Source organism: Littorina saxatilis, linkage group LG7, assembly GCF_037325665.1.
Source record: "Littorina saxatilis isolate snail1 linkage group LG7, US_GU_Lsax_2.0, whole genome shotgun sequence".
Lineage (NCBI taxonomy): Eukaryota > Metazoa > Mollusca > Gastropoda > Littorinimorpha > Littorinidae > Littorina > Littorina saxatilis.
Genome location: NC_090251.1, coordinates 53,775,570 through 53,784,934, shown reverse-complemented (window position 1 = coordinate 53,784,934; position 9,365 = coordinate 53,775,570). Strand labels below are relative to the sequence as shown.

Here is a 9,365-nt window from a genome sequence, read left to right as displayed (position 1 = left end):
GCACCCTTTCAGGCGGCTTGCCTTTCGTCGTGGGGCGCGGATCAATGGTCACCCCCTCCCCAGAAAGTGGTATCGTCCATTGAACAGTTCAGGCGCACCGTGTCTTCTCACAGTGTAAGAGTGTAAAAGACATAGGCGCTTGAAGAAAACAAAACAAATTTGGTTAGTAACATCTACATGTAGTTCATTCTATAAAATAAAAAAATAAATGAACGTTGGCAGTCTCTTTGTTTTTGGATTTGCTCAAAGTGTGACCGCTTTTTGTGCACAATGCCAATTTTTGGGAATTTATTTTGCAGACTGCCGCTAGTGTCAGTGAAGAAATTAACCCATCACACAATTGCCACTCTGATTTTCGGTATGTGTCCAAGTAAGGAGAGATGGTCTTATCCAAAGTAAAAAGCCTAGACTGATCTGGGATAGTGAGCTGCATCGTTCGCACAGGTACGACTGTGTCTTTCATTCCAAAACAATATTACCAAATATTGACGGACTGTGTGAGGATATCTTCTGCTATGGTCTGTTGAGACCGTGATATCAAAATCGAGACCCACTGTCGAAACAGACCAATAGCAGAAGATATCCTCACACAGTCCGTCAATGTTAGATATTTGGCTATTTTTATGGACATTTTGTATTCACTGTAAAAATATTTACAAAAGTATTTGTCTCAGTTTTGGCTGTTCCATATTCCTCCCTCTGATTATTATGTCGTTTTGTTCACTCTTCTCTTGTACTTTCCAGTATTTCCAAATGTCTTTTCTTTCAAAAAGTAATTAGTCACTTGCTCAACTAAATTCTGGGATAATTACATTTTCATACATATTTGCTTTGTTTTTAATTTTAGGTGTCTTTGTTTTTGAAGTGGGGAAGCAATTAAGAAATGTCGTCGATATCACTTTTGCAATGAGCTCAGTTTTGCCCAATTGACCAATGGAAATCTACATCTTCGTATTAATAATAATATTATATAGCGCAAACCACGGTAAACTATGCTCTCCGCGCTTTACATTCATGATGTGTTTTTGGCTCACGTAAGTGTAGCCTATGCGATGGTAAACTTTGTCTGTCTGTGCGTGCGTGCGTGCGTGCGTATGTATGTATGTATGTATGTCTGTGGTAGAAACTTTAACATTTTTGGCTAAACACCGACATACTCATTTCACTTGGTTAATTTTCAAGTATCAATAAACTAACAGCAACATATTAGAAGACACTTATGGACAATACCATGCAAACAGAATGCACTACTCACAAAAAATCATGCACATTGGATCTAATTTTTGAATGTGTGTGTGTGTGTGAGTGTGTGTGTGCGTGCGTGTGTGTGTGTGTGTGTGTGTGTCAGTGTGTGTGTGTGTGTGGTGTGTGTGTGTGTGTGTGTGCGTGTGTGTGTGTGTGTGTGTGCGTGCGTGTGCGTGTGTGTGTGTGCGTGTGTGTGTGTGTGTGCGTGTACGTGTGTGTGTGTGTGTGTGTGTGTGTGTGTGTGTGTGTGTTGGTGGGAGTAGGGTGGGGGTTGGGGGTTGTAGGTGAGCTTGTGGGTAAACTGTGTGTGTGTGTGTGTGTGTACGTACGTGTGTGTGTGTGTGTGTGTGTAAGCGAGTGTGTGTGTGTGTGTGTGTGTGTGTGTGTGTACGTACGTGTGTGTGTGTGTGTGTAGGTGCTGTTTGTGTGTGTGTGTGTGTGTGTGTGCGTTGGCGTACGTGTTTGCATGAGTTTGTGCGTACCTGCGTGTTTGTAAATGAATACGTGCAGAGGCGGACACCGTCTTGCCCTTGACTTTGTGTGGAGAATAAAGATCGTTTTCAAGTTCAGGGAGAGTGTGGGAGTGTGCGGGCATGAAATGAATCTGTTTTCTTTGAATATTTCTTGTCACGTTCAAACTGTGATTACGACAGGATGTAGGCCACGATGACGTCCTCGGAACACTCCCTCCCTGTCTCGGTTTCTCCTCTCCGTTCGTAAATTAATAATTCAAAGAAATCTGAACTAATTAGTGAATACTGATGTTAACTTGAGGGTAGTGCCGAATAGTGCGAAACACTCAACCGCTGTAAATGCGCATAGTGGGCATTTCTTCGGGAATTATTTTCAAAAGTTACACATACGAGTATTTGAATCTGCAAAACCTGTTCAGTGCAATCGTTTGTTTGTTTGTTTGTTTGTTCGTTCATGGGCTGAAACTCCCACGGCTTTTACGTGTATGACCGTTTTTACCCCGCCATTTAGGCAGCCATACGCCGCTTTCGGAGGAAGCATGCTGGGTATTTTCGTGTTTCTTTTACCCACCGAACTCTGACATGGATTACAGGATCTTTTTCGTGCGCACTTGGTCTTGTGCTTGCGTGTACACACGGGGGGTGTTCGGACACCGAGGAGAGTCTGCACACAAAGTTGACTCTGAGAACTAAATCTCTCGCCGAACGTGGGGACGAACTCACGCTGACAGCGGCCAACTGGATACAAATCCAGCGCGCTACCGACTGAGCTACATCCCCGCCCAGTGCAATCGTTAAATATACCTCCTTACAGTTAAAACTCATTATCATGATTGTGCTAAAGCTTTCCAGAAATCTGAACTAATTAGGGAATAATGATGCTGTGCCGAACGGTGCTAAACACTAAACCGCATTCTCTGCAGAGAGGGAATTTCTTCGTAAATAATTTTCAAAAGTTACTCGTATTTGATTTAGCTAGACCGGCTCAGTGCAAACGTTAAAGATTCAATCCTGTGTCAAATCTCATTGTCATGATGGTGTACCCCGCAGACCTGTTCGCGATTTGACACAGAACAAAAATCATCCGTCAACCCAGTAATTAGTAATTTTCCCTTGATAATTACCATTTTCACGTGTTAATTACTAATTTTCCCGGGAAAATTACTAACTTTCACCTGTTAATTACTAATTTTTAGTTTTGGCTCACTTCCTGACGGATTGCTAGTGCCAAAACTAAAAATTAGTCATTTTCCCGTGAAAATTACTAATTATCCCGTGAAAATGAGTAACTAACGAGTGAAAACAGTAACTGACAGCGTTAATTAGTAATTATCAAGTGATAATGGGTAACCCCAGGTTTTGGCACTAGTAAGCCGTCATAATTTCGCCCAATAAATATCAGGCTTAAACTATCGTCGAGATTTAAATCCAAAAACAAAGAGACTGTCAACGTTCCAAAATTCAGAATCAAAAAACAAGAAAGGTAGGTTGTTGGAACGTTTGTTATTGACAAAACAATGAATACATTCACAGCAATTTAACAATTTAACAAGCTCCAACAACCTACCTTTCTTGTTTTTTGATATCGTCGAGATTTGTTTCCATGGGACTGGACAGGGCTTGACGAGCATCATGATTCCCTAATTAGTTCAGATTTCTGGAAAGCTTTAACACAATCACGATAACGAGTTCTGTCTCTGACCCTGTCTCTTCAGCTCGGCCTCAGTGTCTGGCCGTCAGCTGTTTCTTGACCTTCCCCTCTTCCTTTTGCTGTACGGGTTCAACGTGAGAACCGGGCGGGAGTAGCTCGATGTCGTCACGAACTGAAAGCTCTGCTGAACAATCCCTCTCAATGCTGTCAATGCGCATGCGCCAATCTTGGACTTAAAAAATGCGACCCTTTGACCGAACGAACCATGGGTTAGGGTTAGGGTTAGGTTGTTCACGACCTGATTAATCTCCGCATGTTAGCGCATGCGCATTGACCGCATTGAGAGGGATTGTTCAGGCAGAGTTTTCAGCTCGTGACAGGCATCCTGAGGGTGGGTCAGCTTCTGCCTGTGAGATCCTTGTTGGAATCCGTTTTGAGCCCCAAGAGACAAACATCAATACTCCGTTTCCACAATTCCGCAAATCTACCCATATATCATAAAGTTTACACACACACACACACACACACACACACACACACACACACACACACACACACACACACACACACACACACACACACACACACACACACACACTAAAATAAAAAAGGTGAGCTTGCAGCTTTAACCAATAACGTCTACAGATATGTTTTCTTTCATTGCACATGCGTTGCGAGTAAAACAATTTTAAACAAAGTTGTGTGTTTTTGTGTTACTCCTTTTTTGTGAGAGGGCATGTGTCTGCCAGAGTATTATCTTTTATCTTTCTGATTTAAAAAAAAGTATTTTCTTTGTCTGTGATGAAAACATAGTGTGTGTTTTTTTAATTGTAAGAGAAGAACTGAATGCAGGAGAAAATGAACTGACATTAAATTAAATGATGCGTTTAGTGAACAAAAGCCATCGGCTCACTTCATGGGAACACAATTCAAAGACACCAAAATGCAGGAGAGGGTGATGACAAGGAAGAGGGTAAGGCGAGGCGGGGGCGACAGAGTGCAGGAGAGGGTGATGACAAGGAAGAGGGTAAGGCAAGGCGGGGGCGACAGAGTGCAGGAGAGGGTGATGACAAGGAAGAGGGTAAGGCGAGGCGGGGGCGACAGAGTGTAGGAGAGGGTGATGACAAGGAAGAGGGTAAGGCGAGGCGGGGGCGACAGAGTGTAGGAGAGGGTGATGCCAACGAAGAGGGTAAGGCGAGGCGGGGGCGACAGAATGCAGGAGAGGGTGATGACAAGGAAGAAGGTAAGGCGAGGCGGGGGCGACAGAGTGCAGGAGAGGGTGATGACAAGGAAGAGGGTAAGGCGAGGCGGGGGCGACAGAGTGCAGGAGATGGTGATGACAAGGAAGAGGGTAAGGCGAGGCGGGGGCGACAGAGTGCAGGAGATGGTGATGACAAGGAAGAGGGTAAGGCGAGGCGGGGGCGACAGAGTGCAGGAGAGGGTGATGACAAGGAAGAGGGTAAGGCGAGGCGGGGGGCGACAGAGTGCAGAAAAGGGTGATGACAAGGAAGAGGGTAAGGCGAGGCGGGGGGCGACAGAGTGCAGGAGAGGGTGATGACAAGGAAGAGGGTAAGGCGAGGCGGGGGCGACAGAGTGCAGGAGAGGGTGATGACAAGGAAGAGGGTAAGGCGAGGCGGGGGCGACAGAGTGCAGGAGAGGGTGATGACAAGGAAGAGGGTAAGGCGAGGCGGGGGGCGACAGAGTGCAGGAGATGGTGATGACAAGGAAGAGGGTAAGGCGAGGCGGGGGCGACAGAGTGCAGGAGAGGGTGATGACAAGGAAGAGGGTAAGGCGAGGCGTGGGGCGACAGAATGCAGGAGAGGGTGATGACAAAGAAGAGGGTAAGGCGAGGCGGGGGCGACAGAATGCAGGAGAGGGTGATGACAAGGAAGAGGGTAAGGCGAGGCGGGGGGCGACAGAGTGCAGGAGAGGGTGATGACAAGGAAGAGGGTAAGGCGAGGCGGGGGGCGACTGAGTGCAGGAGAGGGGGACGACAAGGAAGAGGGTAAGGCGAGGCGGGGGGCGACAGAGTGCAGGAGATGGTGATGACAAGGAAGAGGGTAAGGCGAGGCGGGGGCGACAGAGTGCAGGAGATGGTGATGACAAGGAAGAGGGTAAGGCGAGGCGGGGGCGACAGAGTGCAGGAGATGGTGATGACAAGGAAGAGGGTAAGGCGAGGCGGGGGCGACAGAGTCGGGGATTGGGAGGGGGAGGGGGAAGCAGTCTCAGAAACAAATATACTCTCACAGATTACAGGAAATGAAACGATGGTTTGAGCACAGATCATCGACCCATTTCACGGGGAGTACAATTTGACAACAGAAACTAAAATTCAGGAGAGAATTCAGGAGAGAATGAAGACGTGGTATGGGGGAGGGGGCGGAGTGGGGTGGGGGGGGGAGAGAAGGAGTGGTAGAGCAACCAATCCCGTAAGCAAATTTAGTCGTAGTCAGGTTCATAAAATGGGATACAGGAGACATAGATTTTTTTGAGAAAAAAAATTATGTCAAGCGCAAACCAAATTGGGTCACGCTGGGAGCTCTTTGAGTAATTAACCAATGGCTGGTGTGCGTGCTGGGTGGAATTTGATCACTTTATCACTTAATTCGCCCGCCATTGGCCAGGAGGGAGTGACTGCTTTGAAAAGCGGTTACTGACACCAGAGACATACATTGTCTATGTCTCTGCTGACACGCAAGGGAAGAAGGAAATGGGTGGAATAAAAGATAGAGAGAGAGAGAGAGAGAGAGAGAGAGAGAGAGAGAGAGAGAGAGAGAGAGAGAGAGAGAGAGAGAGAGAGAGAGAGAGAGAGAGAGAGAGAGAGAGAGAGAGAGAGAGAGAGAGAGAGAGAGCTCGAACTCGAAAACTTTATTACCGAGGGATGATAGCCTTACCACTAGGCCAACCGTGCCGGTAGGATTTGCGCTATATAAGTATCCTCGTTGTTTATTAATAGTATTAACAACAAGAAAAACAACAACACGAAGGACAAGAACAAGAAGACAAACAAGGCAAAGAATAACAAAAAGAGAAAAAAAACATGAAGAACAACAAGAAAAAGAGATAGAGAACAAGGAAGAGGAAGAAGAAGAATGATAAGAAGAAGAAAAACAAACAAAACATGGAAAACAACAAAAAGACGAAGAAGAACAACAAGAACAACAAGAACAAGAACGGGGATACACAAAAAAACCACCCTTGTCGTGTGTGTGTGCACTTAATTACGGTAATGGACAAGGCGAAATTCACCGCGAGGCAAAAGACGAAGGAATCAATCTGATGATGGTATCGGTGTAAGCAATTACGAAAACTACTACGCAGATGAATAATCCCTGATCTTTGTCAACAGCAAAGTCAATTGTCACTCCTCAAGTTACACGCACCTGTACTCGCTTTGATTGCCTACAATTAAATAGAAATGGTGAAGAAAACCATTATGTACGTGATTAAAAAATAATAATTAAAAAGTAAGTTTTTTCAGTGGAACGGTCATTGACACATTGGCAGAGATGGTACGAAAATTCAGTTTTGTTTCTTTGGCAAGCTTTTTAAGTTTCGTTTTAAGGTTCTTGATACAAATCCCCGAAAAAAAAGTGTTTTTTTGTCCTTTAAAATATTATTTGATTGAATTATAGGTCAAAATGGAAATGTGTTGCAACTTTTTTGATAAAACATGTCCTTTTTGGGACAGATCTATCTTCCAGAAAAAATATAGTAGTATGTTTTATTTTACTCTAAATAGGTCCCTTGATGCAACAACAGAGAAACTTCTTCAAATTTATAAACAGATTTTATTTTCTGCGTAAATATCAAAGGCACAAAATAATTAATTACAAAAACAAAGGGCACGTTTTTGTACTTTAACAGAATTTCTAAAATCATTCCTTGATAATTCTGAAATATCTCTCTGTTACTGGACAAAGACACCATTTCTGGTGAAAACACAAAACAGAGGAAGAAGATTATACAGTGAGTCTAGAAGATGTAGCCTATATGTCCCAATGACGGCACTGCTGCTCAATAAACGATTCTGAGAAAACAGCGTGAAACGTTTTCAAAATGATGTCAAATGTTAATAAAATAATTTGAAAATGATCACTTTATTGGAAGGAAGATGTTGACAATAACAAAATGACATTGCACAATGATTCTTCTTCTTCTTCTCCGTCAGCGTTCCAGAAATTCTGATGACGTGTGAGCTCGTTTGCCCATTTGGGTTCCCCACACTATACTCTGAGAGTCAGCTTCACTCCGCTTTTGTTGGGTAGGCATGCTGGGTATTTTCGTGTTTCCATAACCCACCGAACTCCGACATGGATTACAGGATCTTTTCCGTGCGCACTTGGTCTTGTGCGTGCGTGTACACACGAAGGGGGTTAAGTCACTAGCAGGTCTGCACATAAGTTGACCTGGGAGATCGGAAACATCTCCACTCTTAACCCACCAGGCGGTAGCGACCGGGATTCGAACTCACGACATCCCGATTAGGAGGCCAACGTCTTAATCACCACTGCGCCCGTCGCACAATGATTCTATGGTGCTCAAGGTATCTAAAATTGCTGATAACACAAAACACGTTTTTGGACCGAAATTTCGTGCCATCTCTGACCTTACACGAAGTATTTCCATGGAACCTTGAATTGCACGCAAAACAAAACATTCACATGAAATGTTTAATAACAGACAAAACGAAACATTCACATGAAACGTTTAATTGCAGACAAAACAAAACATTCACATGGAACGTTTAATAACAGACAAAACAAAACATTCACATGGAACGTTTAATAACAGACAAAACAAAACATTCACATGGAACGTTTAATTGCAGACAAAACAAAACATTTACATGGAACGTTTAATAACAGACAAAACAAAACATTCACATGGAACGTTTAATAACAGACAAAACAAAACATTCACATGGAACGTTTAATAACAGACAAAACAAAACATTCACATGGAACGTTTAATAACAGACAAAACGAAACATTCGCATGGAACGTTTAATAACAGACAAAACAAAACATTCGCATGGAACGTTTGATAACAGACAAAACAAAACATTCACATGGAACGTTTAATAACAGACAAAACAAAACATTCACATGGAACGTTTAATAACAGACAAAACGAAACATTCACATGGAACGTTTAATTGCAGACAACAACAACAAAAATCACAAGAAACGTTTACCTACAGACAAAACAAAACATTCACACATTTCTAATGAAAATATCTGTTGAGGATTTCAAAATTTACGTGTGTTTATTAGCATCGCCTGTTTCTGTTATTGCCTGTTTGTAAGTGTTTTTAAATTCTTGTTCATCTCTTCTCTTTGGTTCCTGAACCTCTCACAGTGAGGGTCACCTTACGGCGAGAGTGCTGCGTGCCGCACTGCTTTTTGGCCACATCTGCAGCATGATGCCGTTTTCGAGAGAATGAGTGTTTGGTATCTATGTGTGTCCAAATCTTAAGGCAATGTGAGGCACTAAAATTACCAAATTTAAACTTGGAGAATACATGGAAATACTTTGTTTTCTGGGTAGTTATTGAAGTGACTTATGCAAAGAAATGAAATTTGCGAATACTAAAGGACATAGACTGCCGTTGCTATGGAAACTGGCATAAACAGCGCCATATTGAATTTCTAGGAAATGGTTTTACAACGAAATCATACTACAGAAATGCATGATATTTGGCACAATGATACACATGACTTATATCTACAATCAGAATGATTTTTTTACTAAAGTCTACAGTTGAATTTAGATAATTTTTTGTAATAAGGATTAATTAATATGTGGTTAGAAATTCATTAATCCTTATTACAAAAATGTATTTAAATTCAACAGTAGTCTTTATTAAAAAAAATCGTTCTATATGATTGCAGATATAAGTCTTGTGTATCATTGTGTCACATATCATGCATTTCTTATGTATGATGTCGCTGTAAAACCGTTTCCTAGAAATCCAATATGGCGGCTGTTTCCAT

The 9,365-nt window shown here is 42.9% G+C and overlaps 1 protein-coding gene across 1 annotated transcript; it reads left to right on the top strand.

Moving 5' to 3' along the window:
• The first annotated feature begins 3,060 nt into the window (after nucleotides 1-3,060).
• LOC138970237 (uncharacterized) lies at nucleotides 3,061-8,795 on the top strand. Its single transcript, XM_070342734.1, has 3 exons — nucleotides 3,061-3,064; nucleotides 4,319-4,828; nucleotides 8,731-8,795. Exons 1-3 carry the CDS (start codon nucleotides 3,061-3,063, stop codon nucleotides 8,793-8,795), a joined length of 579 nt encoding a protein of 192 aa, XP_070198835.1.
• Nucleotides 8,796-9,365: the final 570 nt, after the last annotated feature.

Bases quoted from the DNA above. Each gene is read 5' to 3' on its own strand.
- LOC138970237 (XM_070342734.1), top strand. The intron at 4,829-8,730 runs GTAAGGCGAGGC...AACCTCTCACAG, and splicing joins GGGTGATGACAAGGAAGAGG to TGAGGGTCACCTTACGGCGA.